Source organism: Thamnophis sirtalis, unplaced genomic scaffold, assembly GCF_051295495.1.
Source record: "Thamnophis sirtalis isolate CommonGarterSnake01/CBP01778 unplaced genomic scaffold, rThaSir2_p1.2 scaffold_2, whole genome shotgun sequence".
NCBI classification, from domain to species: domain Eukaryota; kingdom Metazoa; phylum Chordata; class Lepidosauria; order Squamata; family Natricidae; genus Thamnophis; species Thamnophis sirtalis.
The window spans coordinates 173,464,292-173,490,212 of NW_028261382.1; the positions used below are offsets into that span (position 1 = coordinate 173,464,292).

The 25,921-nt window shown below is 42.1% G+C and overlaps 2 protein-coding genes across 4 annotated transcripts in view; one reads left to right on the forward strand and one right to left on the reverse strand.

Moving 5' to 3' along the window:
• Window positions 1-25,921, reverse strand: part of FARS2 (phenylalanyl-tRNA synthetase 2, mitochondrial) — a 221,288-nt gene that overhangs the window by 191,325 nt on the left and 4,042 nt on the right. For 2 of the 3 annotated variants that reach the window (XM_087707511.1, XM_087707507.1), the window contains exon 1: window positions 16,305-16,414. The exons of the other annotated variant lie outside the window; for it this stretch is intronic. The gene's annotated coding sequence lies outside the window, so the exon portion shown is untranslated. Of the gene's footprint in view, window positions 1-16,304; window positions 16,415-25,921 lie in introns of those variants that run through there. 3 annotated transcript variants of the gene reach the window in all.
• LYRM4 (LYR motif containing 4) overlaps window positions 16,440-25,921 on the forward strand; it is a 34,057-nt gene continuing 24,575 nt past the window's right edge. The window contains exons 1-2 of the mRNA XM_087707512.1: window positions 16,440-16,572; window positions 21,639-21,759. Of these exons, the coding sequence (XP_087563638.1) occupies window positions 16,487-16,572; window positions 21,639-21,759 (207 nt within the window). The 5' untranslated portion in view covers window positions 16,440-16,486. The remainder of the gene's footprint in view (window positions 16,573-21,638; window positions 21,760-25,921) is intronic.

Consider the following 25,921-nt stretch of genomic DNA (forward strand, 5'->3'; position numbering starts at 1 on the left):
ATGGCGGGCGCAGTTTTGTTGGCGCGGTTTTGTCGGGCGCGCATTTGCCGGGTCACGGGAAGTAGAGGGTCCTTGTTTCTTGTCTGCTTGTTTATTTTCTTGCAAATGTTTCATTTATCCAAACTAGGTAACGCCATCAGTGCTTCAAATTGGAAGCTGTATCACAAGTTATTCCATAATTGATATTTCAGTTACTGGATTTCCATTAAACTGCCTATGAAATATTCCAGTTTTATCCACATCTTGCAAGGGCAAAGAGATCACCGTCTTCTTCCCAGCAACGCAAAAGTTTTTTTCAGACATAGGTAGGAAAGTAAGTTTTCTATCTGTGTCAGGAAACGCAATGAGCATAACGGCGTAATTTACAATTTGGTTTGCTCAATTGAGCTGTTATAGTGCCTCTTCTTTCAAAAACAGATTGCTGTGTCTACCTGTCTCACTATCTGTATAGCTCCCTATCTTCAGAGTTATTTTATGCCCAAGTTAATTCATTATTTTCAGAGTGACAAGGTCCCTGTCAGTACCCCATGTAGTGAGATGTGACTTTGAAAAGGGACTTCAAGATCATTTTTAAATATGACTTCCCCCCTGTACTTCCTACAATATAAAACTCATCTGGTGTTGTTTTTTTTTAAGGAACCAACATCACTTCAAGAAAAGTCAATTTATACTAATTTGTGAATGATGCAAGCATTCTTAAACTTCCTGATGTTTTCAATTAGTCCCCTGACATTTCAGCAATAAAGAAGCTATTCGTATTCGTATTCGTATTTTATTATTTGTATGCCGCCCTTCTCCGGGAGGACTCAGGACAGCGAACAATTCAAGGGGGGAAAAAGGGGGAACATAAAAGACAAAATACAAATAATAAAAGTAGACAACAGTCGCACAACCACACACGTCGAGAGGGGAGGGAACTCATCACCCCCAGGCCTGCCGGCAAAGCCAGGTTTTGACGGCTTTTCGGAAGGCCTGGAGAGAGGTGAGGGTCCGAATCCCTGCGGGGAGTTCGTTCCAGAGGGCCGGAACTGCCACAGAGAAGGCCCTCCCCCGGGTAATAGCCAGGTGCAATTGGCTAGTAGACTGAACCCGGAGGAGGCCAACCCTGTGAGATCTAATGGGTCTGTGGGAGGTAATTGGCAGCAGGCGGTCTCTCAAGTACCCAGATCCAATACCATTGGATTACTATTGGAAAACTGTAGCTGCATACCTTTTCTGTAAAAAAATCTCTTCTTCACACAGGAAACAAAAGTTGCCGCGTTTCACTGATAATTCAAATAAAGTTTTTTAAAAAAGGGAGGGGAGGAATTATGCATGTGTTATTGTTGGCAATCATTTATTACCAACATGCCATCCAGCTATTTTCTCTGGAGTTTTATTTTTAAGTTGCTATAGAAACTACCATACAGCACAAGACATATGTTATTCCTGCAACAGATATTACCTACCCAAATAAACACGATATGAGCACAAACAATTTGTGGATATCATCTGAAACAGTTTCTAATGTTATCAAACATCCGAAATAGTGAAGAGATCTTCTGGCAAACCCATTTCCATGTGATCTACGGGTTCCGATAAACCACAAAGATGCCAGTTTTCATGCCATTCCTGGTTCTCTTGCTCTATAGATTTGCTCCCGCCACATTCCTAAGAGTCAGTGACTCTTAAGAAGTACAGGTAGCCCTCAACCCATGGCCACAGCTGAGCCCAAAATTTATGCTGCTAAATGAGACATTTGCTAAGTGAGTTTTGCCTCATCTTTACGACTTTTCTTGCCACAGTTGTTAAGTTGTTAGCATATCAGTTGTTAAATTACTAAAACGGCTGTTCAGTGAATCCGGCTTTGTTGTGGCCCAGCAGGAGCCGTTGGAGCTGCCACCAGACCCCGACAGCGAGGGGCCCTATGAGTCGGCTTTGGAGGATGTGGAGGACCCTGGACAGGGTTCCAACTCCGAGCAGGGCGCAGAGAGGCTGGTTGGCCACCAGGAGGCGCCTGAGCCATGGACCAGTGGGGAGGAGACAAGGGAGTGTGATCCGGACGTCAGCAGTGGGGAGGAGCTAAGGGAGTTGTTCCTGGATGCCCAGCATCGGAGAGCTAATAGGCATAAGGAACAGTTGCGCAGTTACAGGAGGTAATTGCACTCAGCTGGTGGTAAGGAGGCTCCTCTCAAGACTATAAAAGGAATGCTTGTGCACACGCCCCTTTTGCAGGAGTCAACACATTAACTAATGTTGGAGAACTGTATTGTTAGCTTGGCAGGCTGGATTGCTGCCAAGGCTTGTCTGTGCTGGATTGCTGCCAAGGCTTGTCTGTGCTGGATTGCTGCCAAGGACCTGTCTGTCTGTTAATAAATTCCGTAAAGTATCTTTGGCTCGGCGTGTACTTTAGTGTGGGACGAGGGGGGTCAGAACAGGCTTCCCCATGACTTTGCTTGTCAGAAGGTGACAAAAGCTGATCACATGACTCCTGGACACTGCAACCGTCACAAATATGAACCAGCTGCTAAGCATCCGAATTTTAATCAAATGACAATGGGGCTGCTGCAATGGTCATAAGTGTGGAACATGTTCATAAGTCACTTTTTTCATTGCCACTGTAACTTGGGTCACTAACCAAACTGTTGTAAGTCAAGGACTACCTGTACAGTTATCTGCACAGTGCAGGGAAGTTCTTCCTCTCTGAAGACATAGAGTAACTCTGCTAATTTTGTAAAGCAGGACTGGAGTGGGGGGAGGGATTAGGGCTGTAGTATTCTTTCTTTCTCTACTACTTAGATAAACCCTGGATCCAGTCCTTGCAATGTTAGCTAGAAATCCTAGCAAACAGAGAAACTTAATATTGTTTTTAAAATAAAGCTTCTTGATGTGAGTTCATTAATGCATCGCGGAACATGACTGTCAAATTCTGAACTTCACCAATCATTGAAAACCCAAGAATATACTCACACTGCTATTTCTGTTCACTGTCTGCAGTTTTGAACAGCAGTAGATGTAAGCATCTACTAAAGATTTTCAGAGGGAATTTTCCCAGCGGTGGGATGCAACCAGTTTAACAACCGGTTCGGTGAGTAGGCGTTTCGTGCACACGGCGCAGCATTTAAAAAAAATGACCTTTTCAAGCTTCAAAACGGCTGATGCGTGGCAATCCGCTGTGCCACGCGAATCAGCTGAGCTAAAAAACAGGGAAATATAGGACAGGAAAGTGCAGGGGCAAGTGGGAGGGGCCCAGAGGTGGGTTCCTACCAGTTCGCACCTATTCGGTAGAACCGGTTCGTCAAATCTACCGAACCGGTTAGAAGAGGTTCCACCAGTGGACCCGGAAAGCAGGCCACACCTTCAGAAGAGGTTCCAAACTGTTTTGAAACCCACCACTGGTCCTTGGATATGATTATTCTACACTATCATGCTCATATTTATAAAACTCAGTGCCTCTGTGAAAGGTAAGGATGACTACTGCGTTTGTGGTGCAATCAGAACATTGCGTGTGTTGAAGTTGTTTTAACGCAAACCAAAGATGCCTTTTAAAAAACAAGTTGACATCATATTCTTATGCAGGCCAGGGCTGTGTGTGAGGTAATTTAAGGTGGTTCTGACAAGTGTCGTCGGCATCTTCATATCCGGTCACATGGGCGGCAAGCCACTCCCATCCGGTCACATGGGAGTAAAGCCACTCCCACAAAGGAGGCCACACCCACAGAGTAGGTTCGAACAATTTTTGAAACCCACCACTGGAGGGGCCAAATGGAACTACTGGTTCACCTGAACCTGTCCAAACCGGATGAATCTCACCCCTGAATTTTCCCCTCTGTTACTTTGTTTAAATAACGCACCATCTTATGTACAAAGTTCAGTAAAACAGTTACCGCTTCACAACAAAAGGTTATATGAATCGACGCCAAGAAAACATCTAGGGAAATTCTCAGTCATCCAGGTCATGCTTGTGCCAAAGATGCTTTTTTCAAAAGTCAACTGGACTTTGTTGTTCCTTTGGAACATTAGGAAAATACTACCATTTCACAAAAAATTCTGGCATAGTGGCAATAGCAATAGCAATAGCAGTAGACTTATATACCGCTTCATAGGGCTTTCAGCCCTCTCTAAGCGGTTTACAGAGAGTTAGCATATTGCCCCCAACAATCTGGGTCCTCATTTTACCCACCTCGGAAGGATGGAAGGCTGAGTCAACCCTGAGCCGGTGAGATTTGAACCGCTGAACTGCTGATCTAGCAGTAGCCTGCAGTGCTGCATTTAACCACTGCGCCACCTTGGCAATGTTAGTTCACATGATGTTTATTACTAACTAAAAAGTCCTTCCAGATGACAGCACTGTCACATTGTATGGGAAGGCTTATCATCCCACATACACAGCAACACCAAATGTTATCATCTAGTGAGCATTTATATTCGATTGATTGCATGCCATCTAGTGATTGTCAGCCTTTAATGGCCATGTACCGTAGATAGATTTTCTCCATGAACATCTATACGCATAGTGCAATACAGAAGGAGATAAGATGGACATTACTTAATAGCATTGGGCATGAGGCTGAGATTCTTGCCCAGAATACTGAATGCATTGCTGTTCCTTTCACTACACCGATATACTTCCAGTTTTGTTAATAATTTCCCGTGACCCGTCAAAACCGCGGTCAGCAGAACCGCGCTCGACGAAAGCGCGTACCTGACGTCATCAGCAGCGTGACGAAAAAAATTAAAAAATAAAATTAAAATAAAATTAAAGCAAGCCGATTCACATAAAGGTAAGGGTTAGGTTTAGGGTTAGGTTAAGGGTTAGGGTTAGGGTTAGGTTTAGCGTTACGTTAAGCGTTAGGGTTAGGTTTAGCGTTAGGTTAAGGGTTACCGTTAGGTTTAGCGTTAGGTTAACGGTTAGGTTTAGGGTTAGGTTAAGGGTTAGGTTTAGGGTTAGATTTAGGGTTAGGTTTAGGGTTAGGTTTGGGGGGGTTAGGGTAAGGTTTTCACTTTAATTTTAAATTTACCACTCACAGCGCGATGTTTTCGTCACGCTGTGATGACGTCACGTACGTGCTTTTGTCGAGCGCGCAATTGTCTACCGCAGTTTTGTGGTGGAACCATAATTTCCACTGCATTGAGTTTTGTAACAGACCAAGGGAAGTGAGAAAAAGTGAGATAAACTACAATGAATTAGATAAAGCATGCTTATTTAAAACTCATTCTAGATAACACCTCTTTTTAAAAAATAAATCCAGTCTCTTTATAGTCACTCAAGATGTCATTTAAAACATTAGTAGTGGCACAATACTGGAAGAAGGAAGATTTGCCTACTATTCAAGAATGGACATTTAAAGTAGCAAACCTAGCAGAGATGGGTAAAATATCAGCATATCTCAAGGATCACTCAAATGAGAGATATAAACTGGAGTGGAGAAGAGGGATTGACTATACTCAAAATAAATATGGGACTAAGAAATTCCAGATAGTTTACGACTGAAGAAACAAGGAATGATATAATGTGTTAGCCTAGCAAAGAGTTAAATGAAAGAGGATACTGACTTTCTTTAAGTTTATTTTAGAACATCTTTGTTAAAGATTTTTATCCTGTATTTGTTCTGGGAAGTGGGGGGGGGAGGTTGGGTGGGGGTCGGGTGGGGAGTGCAGAGGGGAGGTAAATATTTGCAAAAGTTTTTTTTTCCTAAAAATTTTCAATAAAAAAAGATGTCATTTAAAACATAAGTGAAAGGGGGGGGGGGGAAGTAACACTTTCTTCTTTTCTTTCAAAGTTTAAAAGAACTAAGCTCTGCGTCATATTTCAGAATAAAATTTCTAACTTAAACTGCAAGAGTTGACAGCAGAAAGGAAAAAATGATAGCTAAAATCAAATGACTGGAACAATCAGACCGAAAAGAAAATTGCAAATAGTCTTTCAACATGGGGGGAAAAAATTATTCCATGTCTTTTTTTTTTATACTAAGGCAGTGCTGGCCCCATGTGGAATAATAATGCAACTGGTTGCACACCCACTGCTGTTGTGAAATGGATAGGCTTGACAGGAAGAGATAGGCAAGCTGCAGTGGAATTACCTGTCCACTGGGGACGCTGTACTTCTCTTTTAAAAACAAATTTGGTTCACCTGTGCTCAGCAGTGGGGAAAAAAGCACGCTCCAGAACGCATTGAAAAGGGTAGGGCACAAATTATTTTCTTTTCAATTGAACAAATATTAAAGGATGCTTTCGCAGATATTAATAAACCTCTTGTCAGACCAAACAATATGTATAAGGTGTCAAATGCTTTAAAACTCCGGCAGAGAATGTGTTTATATTGGACACCAAACATATAATATATCAGTCAACAAATTTCAAGACATTCTTGCAAGTCTGTATTTTATGTTGTTAGAGTAAAAACAAAACAAAAAAGGGCGGGTTAAGAGAATATTTTCAAAAATTAACCATTGTTCAAAAATAATAATAATTTCTGCTCCAGATATTTCACCTGCTCGGTCATTCAAATCCTGCGTCCTTATGCCAAATTTATGGCGCAAGATAGCCAGAAATATATTGTTTAGGAAACAGAATACCATTTTCTTAATGTAACAATGCAGATAAGAAAACGTCTAAAATATTAGTAGTTTGCGTAGCTAGGGCTAACAACAGTGGCACATCAATAAAGAGTAGCTGAAGTTGGGTAGATGATGATGATGATGATGATGATGATGATGATGATGATGATGATGATGACAACGACGACCTACACCAGGGGTCCCCAATCTTTTGGACCTCAGGAACCACTAAATTAATAATTTTAAATCCCATGGCCCACTAATATAATCTGCCAAATGACTGGCTGATTAGTCACGCCGGCCACATGACCATGGAGACGTCTTCAGAGAGCACTGGCTCTTTGGCTTTGAAACGGAGATAAGCACCATTCCCTAGAGCAGTGTTTCTCAACCTTGGCCACTTGAAGATGTCCGGACTTCAACTCCCAGAATTCCCCAGCCAGCATTCGCTGGCTGGGGAATTCTGGGAGTTGAAGTCCGGACATCTTCAAGTGGCCAAGGTTGAGAAACACTGCCCTAGAGTCAGGAACGACAAGCACATATGTGCAAGGGGAACTTTTATCTTTACCTAACTATACTGAAATCAAGGTTCATCTTGAGATTTTTTCTTCCTCCCATCTGATGAAACAGACTTCCGCTATCTCTTCTGGATAGGAGTGTCTCATTTTAGGTGGTTTATGATCTTGCCAGAATGAACTCTCAATATGTGAAATAGACACTTGTGGGAAACAGACTGATCAATACCTTCCTGCAATAAATTTGGATCAAAATGTAGCCTCTCTGTTCCTGATTCGATTACTAACTATGGTTGAGAAAATTTATAGCTCCCAAGTTGTAAAGAACTCTTGGCGTTTGAAAAATTAGAAGAAAAATCTCCAACCAATCTCTGAAGCAAAGGACTATCAAAATGGCTTGCAGCAGAAGGAAATGGGATACCTTATTGGAGCAGATAAACACCTTTTTGTGTATATGGTTTCTTTTTCATGGACAGGACAGATAAATTAATAGTCCAGGGATCTAACCGCTCTCTAAAACTACAAAGACAAAATATGATTTAAAGAATTTAAGGCGATGAAGCAGGCCTGAACATGGAGCACAAATCCAGTTTAGTGTAATGGTTAAGCCAAAAATTGAGAGACTGTGACTTCTGGTCCTATCTTAAGCATAAAGCCAGATTGGATGACCTTTGGATGACCCTCTCTGTCTTAGATAGCAGAAAATGGCAAACCGCTTCTGATATAGCAATAGCAATAGCAGTTAGACTTATATACCGCTTCATAGGGCTTTCAGCCCTCTCTAAGCGGTTTACAGAGTCAGCATATCGCCCCCACAGTTTGGGTCCTCATTTCACCCACCTCGGAAGGATGGAAGGCTGAGTCAACCTTTGAGCCGGTGAGATTAGAACCGCTGAACTGCAGATAACAGTCAGCTGAAGTGGCCTGCAGTACTGCACCCTAACCACTGCGCCACCTCGGCTCTATCTTGCAGGGACTTGTCGAGGCAGCCTCCAGGACTCAATAATGATTCAAAGGTCACCTGTACGAATATAAATAAGTAGAAGGAAAATGATTGACAGAAATAATAGATTTCTCAACCACGAGGATTTCAATAATGCAGAAATAAGGCTAATATAACTTTGGAGAAAGAGAAAGATTGGAAAGCAAAGTTTTCCATGGGACCCCTTAATTGACCTAACTGGAGAGCTAAGGTGGCGCAGTGGTTAAATGCAGCACTGCAGGCTACTGCTAGATCAGCAGTTCAGCGGTTCAAATCCCACCGGCTCAGGGTTGACTCAGCCTTCCATCCTTCCGAGGTGGGTAAAATGAGGACCCAGATTGTTGGGGGCAATATGCTGACTCTCTGTAAACCGCTTAGAGAGGGCTGAAAGCCCTATGAAGCGGTATATAAGTCTACTGCTATTGCTATTGCTGTATCAAGAAGCAATTTATCAAAAATAACGAAGATATAAGTGGAAGGTCCAAAGATTTCACTACAGGGCCCAAAGAGAAAAACGGAACATTTAATAACTATCCCAAAGCATTGGGGGGGGGGGGGTGTTTTGCCTCGAACAAAGTGCTGTCAAATCAATGTTTTATTTTTTCATGTTGCTAACTTTGGAAGAAATTGACTGCAACTTGGAAAGAGAAATAGGCATTGACAAGAGCTAAATTACAGACTCTGGGAAAGCAAATGGAACAAGGGCTGCCCCTTGGTTATTTTCTTGCCAATTATTCTCAAGAGTTAGAACTGGGGGGTCAATCCTTAACTGATGAAGAATAGACGTTGCCTCTGACATGAACATCCCAGAATCATCCTTCCATAATACCAACTATAGTAATTGCCGGGGCAAAGGGTAATGTTTAGAAAGAAACTCACTTAAACATTTGGATTTAGTCGTTCAACAGTCAGTTTCTGCAGCACTGCCAGTATAAAATGAGTCTTTTCGTTTCTTGGGTGTAAGTCATTCAAAACGGAGAAGCATTCTGAGAAGTCATAAGGACAATGTGCTCCTTTTCCATATTCCAAATAAAAAGAATGACACTGATTAGCGGGATAATGCGCTCTACATGGGGCAATAGCAATAGCAATAGCAGTTAGACTTATATACCGCTTCATAGGGCTTTCAGCCCTCTCTAAGCGGTTTACAGAGTCAGCATATCACCCCCAATAACAATCTGGGTCCTCATTTTACCCACCTTGGAAGGATGGAAGGCTGAGTCAACCCTGAGCCGGTGAGATTTGAACAGCCGAACTGCAGAACTGCAGTCAGTTGAAGTAGCCTGCAGTGCTGCATTTAACCACTGCGCCACCTCGGGGCTGCCCCTGAAAAGTGTTCGGAGACTACAGTTAGTCCAGAATGCAGCCGCGCGAGCGATACTGGGTGCACCAAGGTACACCCACACTACGCCTATCCTCCACGAGCTGCACTGGCTCCCCATTGGTCTCCGAGCATGATTCAAGGTGCTGGTTATTACCTTTAAAGCCCTACATGGCCTAGGACCCGGATATCTACGAGACCGTCTTCTGCCGCATACCTCCCTAAGACCGATAAGATCGCACAGGATGGGCCTTCTCCGAGTGCCATCAGCTGGACAATGTCGGCTGGCGACGCCTCGGAGTAGGGCCTTCTCTGTTGCTGCTCCGGCCTATGGAATGAGCTACCCCCAGAGATCCAGACCCTACCCACTCTCATGGCCTTCCGAAAAGCTATCAAAACCTGGCTTTTCTGGCAGGCCTGGGGCTGTTGACCTCTTGATTGAGGTCCAGCCCCGCTTAGACTGGGTGCATGTTGTGTTTCTTTTAATCTGCTGTGTTTTATTTGTTTTAATCTTAATCTTTTAATCTTTTCTTAATATTTCTTATTTCTGTAAGCCGCCCGGAGTCCTCTGGGATTGGGCGGCCTATAAATTCAATAAATAGAATAGAATAGAATAGAATAGAATAGAATAGAATAGAATAGAATAACTGATACAGTCATTTGTGTTGTCATTTTTTTTTACTTTTACAAAACACTATTTAGGAATAAAATGAATTATGACGCATGTGCATCTTTAATAACAATATTTTATTGGGGAAAAAAATAAACAGAATAAAGTTATTAGTATAGTTTGAGAGCTGATGATCATTGTTCAAGAGTATCGTGCCGGAAATATTTTTCTAAACATTCACAGTACTGAACTGAAGCCAGTTAAACTCTTTATGACTTTATAAGTATATGCACTATGATATTAAAATCATTCAGTTTTTAGTGAAAATGAAAAATATAACTATTTGTTTCACATATTATGTATCGTCTAAATTGAAATCTATACCTTACTCCAAATGCTGAATCATATATATTCAGGTTATATCAAACCGCAAGAATGTATTTTTATTCAAAATATTATAACCTTCTTCAGTCTTTCTGAACAGTGTTTTCAGTCATTATTTAATCAAAACCTACCATTTCTTATTTTATCTAAATGAGATTTTTAAAAGTTGTTCTGTTTCTAACTTTATTCTCTCATTAACTAATCGTCCAAAGAAAGGAAAATACTTGTTTTGACAAAGTATGCAGGTTCCTTTCAGAAAATTCTTAGTGGACAAAAAGATCTGAAACAGTGTGTAATATTGCTAGAGACTGGCTGTAGCTTGCTGTATCTTACACAATGGCACACCAAGATTTAGAAGGAAGGAGGGAAGGAGAGAAGGAGAGAAGAATGGAGGGAGGGAAGGAGGAAGGAGGGAGGGAAGGAAGGAGAGAAGGAGAGAAGAAAGGAGGGAAGGAAGGAGGGAAGGAAGGAAGAAGAAGTAGGATTGTTGTAAAATAAGATGGGTCTATGGGATGGTAAGAAAGCAATTTCAATTATATTGTCAATTGTAGGGGAGAAAAATTGTATACATATAATAATGTATTAATAATACATATTATTAATAACAGTTATGAGAGTATATAATTGTGAATGTATATATGAGAAATAAAAATTTGAGGGAAAAAGGGTTTAGAATAAAATAGTTCATCTAATCTTTATTTTTCAATGAATATGTACAAAATCAGTTGACATGCTTAGAAATCAGCTTTTTTCAGTTCACATCAATACTACTGCACAATTCATTTTCACTTCATATAGCTCCCCTTTGTGGAAAATAAAAACTACTGCAGATTGAATGCTAGGTTTCTTCCTGATATTATATTAATTGGGTTTACTTCCTCAGAATGATATATAGGATATTGATATATTTAATGGAAAATATTCATGTCAAATAAAGTTATTAGTCATGAACCAGAAAACTATACCCAATGAGCAGAGAAGCCTATAACTATCTACACCGAAAATAAGAAAGCAAAGATGTATTTACAGTGTTTCCGCGAAAATACGACAGGGTCTTATATTTTTTTGACCCATGAATTATGGCCTTGGGCTTATTAAAGGGGAGGGCTTATTGTTTTGGGGTTGCCGGATGGCTGCTCCCTTGTGACCGGGCTCCCGAAGAGCCGAGCACAGCCTCAGGGTTGAATGTTGCGCTGTCGCAGCAGCAACACAGCAACCATAAGATGGCCATACTCGCGAGCAGCTGCCCGGCACCCCCCTTTCTAGCCGGGCACAGCGCCACTGACCGATCTAGCGGTACCCGGAAGGCACCAAGCAACGCGAGCGCCTGTTCGCCGCCCTCCACCTCCCGCGGCTCGGCGCCTTTGGAATGCCCCTAGGTGGATGAATGGGGCTCTGCATGGCTGGAGAGGGGGGTTGCGTGAGCAGCTTTTCCGCTCCCCGCTCACGCGACTCGCAGGCTCACCATGCCCTTGGCTAACTACAGTACCTGCAGAGCCAGGGCATCTCTGCTGCTGGCACCGCCCGCTGCTTGGGCTTTTTCTTCCGGCTTTCAAAGCATGGAGGACGGATGCCACTCTGGAAGTACGCTCTATGGTAGTGTACAACCATAGAGCATAATCTCAGAGCGGTATCCTACCTCCGTGCTTTGGAAGCCACAACAGAGGGCAGATGCCGCTCTGGGAGTACGCTCTATGGTTGTACACTCTGCAGCCCACAATCATAGAGCGTACTCCCAGAGCGGCATCCGTCCTCCATGCTTTGAAAGCTGAAAAAAACCCCAAGCGGCAGGCGGCGCCAGAAGCAAAAATGTCCTGGCTCTGCAGAGTTAGCCAAGGGCATTGTGAGCCTGGGAGTCATGCAAATGGGGAGCGGAAAAGCCGCTCGTGCAACCCCCCCCTCCAGCCATGCAGAGCCCCATTCACTCACCTAGGGGCATTCCGAAGGCGCCAAGCTGCGGGAAACAGAGGGTATCGAACAGGGGCTCGCGTTGCTTGGTTCCTTCCAGGTACCGCTAGATCAGTCAGTGGAGCTGTGCCCAGCTGGAAAGGGGGGTGGCCGAGCAGCTGCTCGCGAGCGTGGCCACCTCATGGCTGCTGTGTTGCTGCTGCGACAGCACAACACAGCCATTCAACCCTGAGGCTGTGCCCAGCTCTTCGGGAGCCCACTCGCAAGAGAGCAGCTGCCCGGCAACCCCCCTATTCAGTTGAGCACAGCGCCACTGACCGACCTAGTGGTACCCCGAAAGCACCAAGCAACGCGAGCGCCTTTGCCCCCCCCCCCATCGTTCCTGTGACTTGGCACCTTCGGAATACCGCTAGGTCGGAAAGCAGTGCTCTGCCTGACTGTAGGGGTGGGGGATTGTCCAGGGGGCTTATTTTCAGGGGTGGGCTTATATTTTTGCCCACGCGAAAAATGTGGCAAGACTTTAGTTTCGGAACAGGTCGTATTTTCGGGGAAACACGGTAATTATCACTGAATCCTCCAAAATGTTCCATTAGTAATGAAAATTATATGCATTCTTGTGGCAATACACCTTTTAAGTATATGAAGAAAATGACACCCCACGGGGGAGGGGGGGAAGCTGGATCTATTTAAGGCACAGATTATATTCTTTTCATTTCTATAAGCTTCTAAGTTGTTCTAAGTGAATTTACATTACGGTGATTATTTGTTGCATTTATCACAATGGTTTCACCAATCTCTTCTAGAGGCAAATATGACAGAAAAATTGGCAGCAAGGTCTTTTTCCCACGGAAAAACCATCCAAGTAACTATTTCAAATATGGTACTTAAGATGTAATATCTATCAATATTATTGAAAGCAGAAAATTGAGTCCTTGTGACAAGGCTACATGGTAGAAAAGATCTGAGAGAAATATACATCAAACCACAGTCTAACTGATACTTTGATCTGTTATACCTGTCCTTTTTCAATAGTGCCATGTCAAAATACCAACAGAGAAATTAATGAGACAGAAATTGAAATATTCCTTTTTGGCATTATAAAGAGCCGAGGTAGCGCAGTGGTTAAATGCAGCACTGCAGGCTACTTCAGCTGACTGCAGTTCTGCAGTTCGGCTGTTCAAATCTCACCGGCTCAGGGTTGACTCAGCCTTCCATCCTTCCGAGGTGGGTAAAATGAGGACCCGGATTGTTGTTGGGGGCGATATGCTGACTCTGTAAACCGCTTAGAGAGGGCTGAAAGCCCTATGAAGCGGTATATAAGTCTAACTGCTATTGCTATTGCTTTTATAACTCATAGTAAATGGGCAGTATTAGCTTCTATACCACATCCAATAATCCTGAAGTTACTACCACAATTGAGCCAAAATTTATGTTGCTAAGTGAAACATTTATAAAGTGAACTTGCTCCATTTTATGCTCCTTTCTTGCTTCATTTGTTAGTCAATCATTACAGTTGTTAATAACATTAGTTGTTAAGTGAGTCTGGCTTCCCTCATTGATTTTGTTCTGTCGGAAGTTTGGAAAAGTGGATCACATGACCCTGGGAACACTGCCACAGTCACAAATATGAACAAGTTGTCAAGCATTGGAATTTTGATCATGGGGATGCTGCAAAGGGTAGTAAGCGTGAAAAGGGGGTCATAAGTCACTTTTTCCCGGTGCCGTTGTAGCTTTGAACAGTCACTAAATAAAGCTGTTGTAAGTTGAGGACTGACTACCTGTACGTACTTTCACAGCAGGGTGGAAAGTGCCTCACTTTCTGATCATCGCTAGTTTATGTGGTTAGGGGATCACATATCTGTCTAAAACAGCCCCCCCCCCCAAAAAAAACTTGGCCACTTTATGACTGTTGGACTTCAACTCCCAGAATTCTCCAGCCACTTTAAGACTGGTGGAGTTTCAACTCCCAGAATTCTCCAGCCACTTTAAGACTGGTGGACTTCAACTCCCAGAATTCTCCAGCCACTTTAAGACTGGTGGACTTTCAACTCCCAGAATTCTCCAGCCACTTTAAGACTGGTGGACTTTCAACTCCCAGAATTCTCCAGCCACTTTAAGACTGGTGGACTTTCAACTCTCAGAATTCTCCAGCCACTTTAAGACTTGTGGACTAGAACTCCCATAATTCTCCAGTCACTTTAAGACTGGTGGACTTCAACTCCCAGAATTCTCCAGCCCCTTTAAGACTGGTGGACTTTCAACTCCCAGAATTCTCCAGCCACTTTAAGACTGTTGGACTTCAACTCCCAGAATTCTCCAGCCACTTTAAGACTTGTGGACTAGAACTCCCATAATTCTCCAGTCACTTTAAGACTGGTGGACTTCAACTCCCAGAATTCTCCAGCCCCTTTAAGACTGGTGGACTTCCACTCCCAGAATTCTCCAGCCACTTTAAGACTTATGGACTTTCAACTCCCAGAATTCTCCAGCCACTTTAAGACTGGTGGACTTTCAACTCCCAGAATTCTCCAGCCACTTTAAGACTGGTGGACTTTCAACTCTCAGAATTCTCCAGCCACTTTAAGACTTGTGGACTAGAACTCCCATAATTCTCCAGTCACTTTAAGACTGGTGGACTTCAACTCCCAGAATTCTCCAGCCCCTTTAAGACTGGTGGACTTTCAACTCCCAGAATTCTCCAGCCACTTTAAGACTGTTGGACTTCAACTCCCAGAATTCTCCAGCCACTTTAAGACTTGTGGACTAGAACTCCCATAATTCTCCAGTCACTTTAAGACTGGTGGACTTCAACTCCCAGAATTCTCCAGCCCCTTTAAGACTGGTGGACTTCCACTCCCAGAATTCTCCAGCCACTTTAAGACTTATGGACTTTCAACTCCCAGAATTCTCCAGCCACTTTAAGACTTGTGGACTTTCAACTCCCAGAATTCTCCAGCCACTGTAAGACTGTTGGACTTCAACTCCCAGAATTTTCCAGCCACTTTAAGACTGGTGGATTTCAGCCACTTTAAGACTGGTGGACTTCAACTCCCAGAATTCTCCAAGCCACTTTAAGACTTGTGGATTTCAGCCACTTTAAGACTGGTGGACTTCAACTCCCAGAATTCTCCAAGCCACTTTAAGACTTGTAGATTTCAGCCACTTTAAGACTGGTGGACTTCAACTCCCAGAATTCTCCAGCCACTTTAAGACTTGTGGACTTCAACTCCCAGAATTCTCCAGCCACTTTTAGACTGGTGGATTTCAGTCACTTTAAGACTGGTGGACTTCAACTCCCAGAATTCTCCAAGCCACTTTAAGACTTGTAGATTTCAGCCACTTTAAAGACTTGTGGACTTCAACTCCCAGAATTCTCCAGCCTCTTTAAAACTGGTGGATTTCAGCCACTTTAAGACTGGTGGACTTCAACTCCCAGAATTCTCCAAGCCACTTTAAGACTTGTGGATTTCAGCCACTTTAAGGCTGTTGGACTTCAACTCCCAGAATTCTCCAGCCAGCAGAGTTCTGCTGGCTGGAGAATTCTGGGAATTGAAGTCCACCAGTCTTAAAGTTGCCAACTTTGAAGATACATTTGGTCTACAAAGAAGGGTGGCAGGAGCCAAGTTAGAAAGCGAGGGGAAACGTCCCGAGTCCTTGATCCGAAACGACGACCGACAGACACCCCCCCCCTTCCGAGCCTTTTTAAGCATTTTACTGAAGCGCCAGCTCCCAAAACACCACCGGTGTGTCATCCAAGCCGTTGCGTCCTAGTTAGTATCCCGATGCAATTTAGGGAAGGAACCGTTTCGACCCAAGGCGCTTTGGAGAGCTCGGGACAGAAACGCACGTGCTGGGGACACAAGGCGGCCTGTGGGATTTTGTTCAAAAGACCCGCGAGAGAAATTAGCGGAGCAAGAGAGAGACACACACATACAACACACACAACGCACACTTTTCCCCCTCCCCGATCAGGCAAACGGGGGGAATCCACTTCTCCGGCCCGGCAGAGAACCGCGCGCCCTCCTTTCCTCCTCCTCATACCCACCTTTCTCTTCCCTCCGGCCAGATCCGTCCTCCAGGAGCCCGAGCGACCGCCCTCCCTCTCCGCCCGGGTCGCCTTCTGGAGGAGAAGGGGGCAGGCCGAGCGGCAAGCCGCCTTTGCCTTGCGCCTCCCCGGGGCCGCTTCCGGAACCAGGCAGCCAAAGGCGCAGGAGGCTTGCCGGGAAGATGGCAGCGTCCAGGAGGGCCGAAGTGCTGCGCCTTTATCGGGCCTTGCTGCGGGAAAGCCAGGCTTTCAGCGCCTACGGCTACAGGTAGGAAGCCGGGGGGGCGTCTCGGGAGGGGAGCCAAGTCCCTTATTCTACACCCCCCCCCCCGATAATCATTCACCCCCCCCCCATCCCACCCACCCCAGTTAAACGCGCGGAGGATGGTCGGGGTTGTTTCAAATGCGTAAAAACGATCTATCCAAAATCCGAGTGGAGAAGTAGGGGAGAAGGAAGGGAAGGAAGAAGGGGAAGGAGAGGAGGGAGGGAGGAAGGAAGAGAAGGAAGGGAGGGAGAAAAGAAAAGAAAGAGAAAAGAAGGTGAGATGTGGAGGAGAGGTAGGGGAAGAAGAAAGAGGTAAGGAGAGGTGGGTGGGAGGGAGAGAAAGAGAAGGAGAAGAGGGAGGAAGAGAGAAAAAGAGGAGGGAGGGTAGGAAGGAGAAGAAAGAGGGGAGAAGTAGGGGAGAAGTAAGGGAAGGAAGAAGAGGAAGAAAGGAAGTAGAGAAGGAAGGGAGGGAGAAAAGAAAGAGAAAATAAGGTGAGATGTGGAGGAGAGGTAGGGGAAGAAGAAAGAGGTAAGGAGAGGTGGGTGGGAGGGAGAGAAAGAGAAGGAGAGGAGGGAGGAAGAGAAAAAAAGAAGGAGAGAGGGTAGGAAGGAGAAGAAAGAGGGGAGAAGTAAGGGAAGGAAGAAGAGGAAGGAAGTAGGGAAGGGAGGGAGAAAAGAAAAGAAAGAGAAAATAAGGTGAGATGTGGAGGAGAGGTAGGGGAAGAAGAAAGAGGTAAGGAGAGGTGGGTGGGAGCGAGAGAAAGAGAAGGAGATGAGGGAGGAAGAGAAAAAAAGAGAAGGAGAGAGGGTAGGAGTAGGGGAGAAGTAAGGGAGGGAAGAAGGGGAGGGAGAGGAGGAAGGAAGGAAGTAGAGAAGGAAAGGAGGGAGAAAAGAAAGAGAAAATAAGGTGAGATGTGGAGGAGAGGTAGGGGAAGAAGAAAAAGGTAAGGAGAGGTGGGTGGGAGGGAGAGAGAAGGAGAGGAGGGAGGAAGAGAGAAAAAGAGAAGGAGAGAGGGTAGGAGTAGGGAGGGAAGAAGGGGAAGGAGAGGAGGGAGGAAGGAAGTAGAGAAGGGAGGGAGGGAGAAAAGAAAAGAAAGAGAAAATAAGGTGGTGTCATAGCAGGTGTGAAGGAGGATGGTAAACAATACATTCCAAATTATACCTTATATCCTTTTAAATGGAATAATAACAATATAAGAATGGCAAAGAAAAAGAATAACTATGTGAATGTATACCTATAACTGTATGTAAGAAAATAAATGACAGTAAAAATATAAAGCACAATATAGGTAAATAATATTTGATCATAAGTAGCTAAGTATAAATAAAGAAAGAAATGTATATAAAAATGGATAACGAATAAGGAGATTACGAACGCAAGATAGAAATGTATAGAAATGTATAGAAAGGAAAACACTAACTGCAAAGAAACCGATTCGAAACTGCTGTATGATATACGATGGAACTTATTGTTCCTATGTTGTTTTTAAGTTATGCGGTTATTTTTGTTAATGTGTTTATGTGTTCTGTTGATGTGCTTATGTGTATAAAATAAAAATTCAAAAAAATATAAAAATAAAACAAAATCCGAGTGGAAGAGCGGCTGGAAATGGTTTTCGTTTTAAGCGTTTTATTTTTTTTAAAAAAAATATTTTAAACACATAAACACATCAACAAAAACAGACACATGACTTAAAACAACACAGGAACAAGAAGTTCCATCGTATATCATACAGCAGTTCCGTATCGGTTTCTTTACAGTTAGTGTTTTCCCTTCTATCCATTTCTATCTTGCATTCATGGTCCCCTTATTCGTTATCCATTTTTATGTGCAATTCTACATTTGTTTATACTTAGCTATTTATCACCAAATATTGTTTACCCATATTGTGCTTTATATTCTTACTGTTATTTATTCTCTTACATATAATTCTAGGTATACATTCACATGGTTATTCTTTTTCTTTGCCATTCTTATACTATCGTTATTCCATTTAAAAGGTTATAATGTACAGTTTGAGTTGCTTTGTTTACCATCCCTAGCGCCTGTTGTAACACCACCTTATTTTCCCTTTCTTTTCTCCCTCCCTTCCTTCTCTACTTCCTTCCTCCGCTCCTTCCCCTTCTTTCTTCCCTTACCTCTCCCCTACTCCTACCCTCTCTCTTCCCTTTCCTACCCTGTCTCCTTCTCTTTCTCTCCCTTCCTCCCTCCTCTCCTTCTCTTTCTCTCCCTTCCACCCACCTCTCCTTATCTCTTTCTTCTTCCCTTGCCTCTCCTCCACTCTTCCTCCTCCCCTCCTACTATCTCTCCTTCTCTTTCTCTCCCTTCCACCCACCTCTCCGTACCTCTTTCTTCTTCCCTTGCCTCTCCTCCACTCTTCCTCCTCCCCTCCTACTATCTCTCCTTCTCTTTCTCTCCCTTCCACCCACCTCTCCTTACCGTTTTATTTTTATATTCCCCCCCCCTTAAATCCTGGGGGGGAGAGGTGACTGTTCAGAATACCTTGTTGAAAAATGAAGGAATAACATCTTAGTTTGAATGTACGATGTACAAGGACAGTAATGAACATAAGCATACTGGATAGTTGATTGGTGGGATTATCCATAATTGAAAACAGGGATATACACAGAAATATTGGACAAAGATTTGGGAATGGGTGCAAGAAATTACAGGAGAACAGATAAAATGCAAACCTGAAATATTTCTACTGGGAAATAATCAAAGGGAAATATACAAAGGAAATTAAGTACATATTAACACATCTGCTAACTACAGCTAGAATAGCATTTGCCCAATTCAGATAAGAAATTAAACTAAATTTGGAAATGGGTGCAAGAAATTACAGGAGAACAGATAAAATACAAACCCGAAATCTTTCTACTGGGAAATAATCAAAGGGAAATATACAAAGGAAATTAAGTACATATTAACACATCTGCTAACTACAGCTAGAATAGCATTTGCCCAGTTCAGATAAGAAATTAAACTAAATTTGGAAATTGGTGCAAGAAATTACAGGAGAACAGATAAAATACAAACCCGAAATCTTTCTACTGGAAATAATCAAAGGGAAATATACAAAGAAAATTACCGTAAGTACATATGAATACATCTGCTAACAACAGCTAAAATAGCATTTGCCCAATGCTGGAAACAAAATAATACCCCCTCGGACGAATTAGTGATAAAAAAAAACTTTGGATTGTGCAGAGATGGACAAATTAACACTGAAATTAAAAGATAAAGAAGAGTCAGAATATTATGAAATTTGGAACAATTGGTACAAATGGCTACAAAACAGGAACAAAATTAATTAAGCCAAAAAACAAATAAATAAATATATATAGAACTGTGTATATAGTGTGTAAATATAGAAGCGAAATATTATATACATGTACAGGTATGATGACAAAACAATGTTGATGTAATGACTGTAAGGTGTTGTAGAAGGGAAAAAATAATAAAAAAATATGTCGGGAAAAAAAGAAAACAGTGATATACAAATATAAATGGCTGGTAAATCTCTTTCATATCGGGATATGTGATTATATAAAGGTATATTGTTATTAAACAGACAATCAAGAATGTAAGGGAATTGGATTTATTGAAAAAAATATTAATTGTAATTGAATATACATTGTACAATGAAAGCGAGGTATTTAGTTATATTAGATGAAAAATCTGTGATTGTAAATGTAATTGAGAATATGGATGCAAAAACATTTGTAACCAAACCACATGCTGTATGTAATGAATGAGATTTTTTTATGTTGTTTTTTTTATGTTTAAAAATGAAAACAAATTGCAAAAAAAAAATCCTGGGGGCGAGGGGAGTAAGTAAAAGAAGACAAGTTCTGCTAAACAAGAGTTAAAGTTGAAGTTGATAGTGTAACTAAGGAAGCAAGGCAGAAATATAATGCTTAAATTCAACTTACTTTTGTCTTTATTTTGACTCTTATTGCCTTGTCCTGTAGGTGTGTTTGATTTTATAACGTTGCATAGCATAAAGGAGACATTGTTAAATCGTGTGCTGCATCCAGTGGTGGGTTTCAAAAATTGTTCGAACCTACTCTGTGGGTGTGGCCTCCTTTGTGGGAGTGGCTTGCCGCCCATGTGACCGGATGGGAGTGGCTTGCCGCCCATGTGACCGGATATGAAGATGCCGATGACACTTGTCAGAACCACCTTAAATTACCTCACACACAGCACTGGCCTGCATAAGAATAGGATGTCAACTTGTTTTTTAAAAGGCATCTTTGGTTTGCGTTAAAACAATTTCAACACACACAATGTTCTGATTGCACCACAAACGCAGTAGTCATCCTTACCTTTCACAGAGGCACTGAGTTTTATAAATAGGAGCATGATAGTGTAGAATAATCATATCCAAGGACCAGCGGTGGGTTTCAAAAAATTTTGGAAGCTCTTCTGTAGGTGTGGCCTGCTTTCCGGGTCCACTGGTGGAACCTCTTCTAACCGGTTCGGTAGATTTGACGAACCGGTTCTACCGAATAGGTGCGAACTGGTAGGAACCCACCTCTGGACTCAGCCTTCCATCCTTCCGAGGTGGGTGAAATGAGGACCCAAACTGTGGGGGGCAATGTGCTGACTCTGTAAACCGCTTAGAGAGGGCTGAAAGCCCTATGAAACGGTATATAAGTCTAACTGCTATTGCTATTAGGATCCCTTTCAACTAGAAATTAGTCATTGGAATGAGACTACTGCATTGTCTTTTGTATGGGGATTTCTTTAAAGATTACTCAGAAACTCTATTTTTGTAAATTGCAATGGCCTCTATGCTGTCGACTGAGAGCCATTACAACCATATATAGCATCAGTTTTACGAGGGCTGCATTGACTTCAAGTAAGTTTCCAATTATAATTCAAAATACCAATTTTAACTTTCAGAGCTCTGGATGACAATGACTCCCAGTTATCTCAAAGACCGCCTTCAAATATGTTGAATATTCATCTTGTGTTCATCTCAATATTTGTTTGAATATAGTTTGCATATCAAGCTTTGAGAAGACAGTGCATGCTTACATTTTTTTTCTTAAAAATTTATTAGGACATATGCCATCAGAAAAATAAGAGATGCCTTTAGAGAAAACAAAAACATCAAGGAATCATCAGAAATAGATACACTAATCAACAAAGCAAAAACTAATCTGGAAATGATGCACCGGCAGGTAAGCTATCAATCAATTAAACTCGAAACTTGGTATAGTATTCCTTTTCTTCACGTATATAATTTTAGTCTCTTTCAATCTCTCATGAATGTACATTAAATATATATACTTTATCAGTTAACATTAGTATACACATGCTTCTGACTAGAAGATATAAAAGATAAAACATAAATTTATATTGTTGGCACTTTAAAAACATCTTACGAGAAAAGGAAAATGGAAACCACTGCACACATAAAAATACGAGTACCAGCTACATTGGGAGTGATTGGTTAGGTTTATGGCTCCTTAAGATACTGTATCAGAGGTGGGTTGCTGCTGGTTCAGCCCGGATCGGCCAAACCGGTAGTAGTGGTGGAAGGAGGCTCCACCCACCTACCCAGACACTTCTGCGCATGCATCCCGCGGGAGTGTGCCCGAACCGGTAGTAAAATAATTAGCAACCCACCTCTGGATCGTGCCGTCAATGGGAGGAAACTGGAAATTAAAATAAGCCTACCACCATTTAAAAACAAAGGAAATCTACAAAGCTTCCAAACCCAGTTCAGCTCCTAATCTGCCAAAATTTCCGAACCAGATAGGAAGGTATAAAGGACGTGCGTGCGTTCCATTTTTCTTGTGTCGGTTATTTATTCAGCTTATATCTTATGTTTTCATTTGTTTTACGTTTCAAGTGTCTTAGAATAGAAACAGAAATAGATAAAAGGGAAAAGAAGACATTTAAAACAATAAATATTAAAATCTTGATTGTCATCGTTAATAGGAATCTCTCTGTTTGATGCATCGCATGATCCTTTGAGTTTTACTCGTCAATTTGCTTTATAACATAAAGAGCATACTAAAACAATGCATACATTCTGTTAGTATGTATTCTGCTAGTGGCAATAAACTTGAGATCTTCTTCTAAGCATGGATTCTTAGCAGGGGTGGGTTTCTCGCCCCGTTCCAACCGGTTCAGTTGGAACGGGGCCGGCGGCGTCCTCGCGCACGTAGCGCACGCATGCATACTAGCGTCTGTGTGATGCTCCAGCTGCTCCTGGAGGATCGTGCAGGCGCTTTATGCGTCCTGCGCATGCGTGGAAGCGCAGAACTCGTCAAAACCGGGTAAGGAGCACGGGCGCGCGGGTGGGCCCTTCGCTGTTCCCGGAAGTTACTTACTTCCGGGTTCGCCGATCAACCGGTTCGCAGGGACCGCCGCGAACCGGTTGAAACCCACCCCTGATTCTTAGGTAGCTGGAGTACCAGCCAGTCAAGAATAAACCAAGGGAAGAACGAATAAGCAGAAGGAACCAAAGGAACCCATTTAAAACTCACCCTATTCACTGGCTGCAAAATGCTGACTAGATTAGAAGAAAAACTGAAAATCAGCTAAAATAGAATCAATGTTGTAGAAGAATATGGCTAGTTGAATGGAATTCTAAATAGGGTCACCAATGACTAGTATTTTTATATTTGTAGACTTACATAGTTTCAATTTCTCATGGAATCTCTTGTCATATCATCTGAAATATTCATCCCAGTTTTTATTTCAGAAGGACATTAAAACAGCCACCCCAAGTGATCAAATAAGTAAAAACATAACCACAAGTCTGAATTATTTGCATGCTAAAAATAATAGCAGCTAACATACTGTATCGTAAGATTTGTCCTGTGTATTGACAATGCAATTGCATGAATATTTTGGATTGTATTTTAAGTTTATTTTGTTAAGTGTACAACGTTCAGTAATAAATAGGTCTTATGGCTACATGGGGAGTTTTAAATATAAAAGTATTTTCAAGATGATAAAATATTACATCCTATTATTTAAGGTTGGTAAATGAATGCCTAAATTCAGACATGGTTACTCAGCAAATTTGACAGTTTTACGCAAAACTTCATTTATATAAAAATAAAATGCTTTCATTATACCTAATATTAACTTAGGGATAAGTTGCAATATTAACACTGCTGTATTTTATGCACATAATTTTCTAATTTGTATTAACGAATTTTAAGAGCATTCACATTATTTTGAAATGTCATACTTTTTAATTGCTTATTTATGTGTGAATAATTTGGATGGTGAAGAATATTACAAGTAGTTAGGACTTTTAGAACTGTTTAAAATTGTTTATAGAGTTTTTTAAACAATAGAGCTGGAGCTGATCAAGTATGTGTATTTTGAAGTTTGAGGTGTTTTAAAATGTAGCACACCACATTTAGCTGACTTTCTTTTTCCATGACATGTCAATAAAAATTAAATAATATCCCAGCTGCCTAGTAATTTGTTGCTTCTGTGAAATCAAATTTATATTCTCTTTAAATGCTAATTTATGGTTTAGTCATCAAAATGACCTCTTGGCATCTCAGGTTCATAAATAACTACTTGAATCAGTCTGGGAGGAATTGTGGAAACATGACAGATTACTGTCATTTAGTTGTGTCATTCTTAGGACTTGACAAAAATTTAAAAAGCAGCTTTCTAAGGTTAAAAAAAAGCACAAAAGAGCGTTTCTGTATACTGTTTAAGTTTTGTAGGTTATTGATTTTGTTATGAAATGATAAAAAAGCAAAAAACTTTTGTCAAACTTTCACAGCTGATGGAAAGCAGTTGTCAATTTGTTGTATTTTCTCTAAATATGTGTTCAGAAACAGTTAATAGAACACTTCGGTTCACCGACAAAAGGGCGAATGACAAAACTGCACCTGACTAAACCGCGGTGACAAAACCACATGTTCTAAAGCGCTCCGACGAATGATCGCTGAATTGCGCCGATAACAGTGCGGCGACAGAAGCGCGCTGTAAAACTAAAACTAAACCTAAACCTAACCCTAAACGTAACACTAACCCTAACCCTAAACGTAACGCTAACCCTAAACCTAACCCTAAACCTAACCCTAAACCTAACCCTTACCTTAAGTTAAATCGGCTTTCTGTCGACGCGCTGTTGTAAAGCACCCTTCTGTCGACGCGCTGTTGTCGCCACACTGTTGTCTGTGCGTTGATGACATCGCGGTTTTAACAACGCGGTTTAGTCGGACGCGGTTTTGTCGTTCGCCCTTTTGTTGGGTCACGGAACACTTCATTCTATTCTATTCTTCAAGGACCCACTGGAGGAGATGGGGGGAGGCCTGCGGGGACCCGGTGGGGGAAGGCCTGAGAGGACCCAGTGGTGGGGATGGGGGGAGATATGCAAGGGTACTATAGCATCCCTGCAATTGGTCTGCAGGGGCACCGCAGTGGCCATATCTTCAGGACTAGGTAATAAGTAGCTTTTGGATGGCCATCCATAACTTCAAATGGCCATTAAGTGGCCAGTTGTTAAATGATGAGTACCTGTATTAAAACTTCAAAAAACTACTAAAGTTACAACTGTTTTTCAATTTTATTTTCTGTAATATGTTTTGTGTATCTGAATTCATATGGAAATCTAACGGTGTATTTATTTATGTGTGAGAATGAACAGGCTTGTTTCTTTTTTCTGCAAATCATAATGAAGTGGTATAAATTGTCTCTCAGGCCATATTGGATGTTTGGATATATGAGGAGCAGTGGTGGGTTTCAAAAAAAATTTCGAACCTACTCTGTGGGTGTGGCCTTCTTTGTGGGAGTGGCTTGCTGGCCATGTGACCTGGTGGGAGTGGCTTGCCGGCCATGTGTTCTCTCTTTCTTTTGTCTCTCTGTCCCTTTTTCCTTTTTTTCCTTTCATCTCTCTCTCTCACTTTTTCTTTCTTTTTTTCTTTTTTTCTTTATTTCTTTCTCTTTCTCTTTCTCTGTGTGAGTCTGTGTGTGTGTGTCAGTGGTGGGTTTCAAAAAATTTTGGAACCTCTTCTGTAGGTGTGGCCTGCTTTCTGGGTCCACTGGTGGAACCTCTTCTAACCGGTTCGGTAGATTTGACGAACCGGTTCTACCGAACTGGTGCGAACTGGTAGGAACCCACCTCTGATGAGGAGTAATACTTAGAGTAGTAATCTGTTGCTATGCTTTTACCGCTGACCCTTTTTGTTGTCTAACAGTAAATTGGAAACTAGGATTTTAGTTACCTTAATCCATTGTCTGTTACCTTCCCATTGGGACACTGGTGTAGCAACGTTCCTTAAAGCTTTTATGCTTCCTTATTATGGACCTCAATTTCATTCTTTAGCTCCACTTTGTAAATAGCAACAGAGGCTAGGCAGT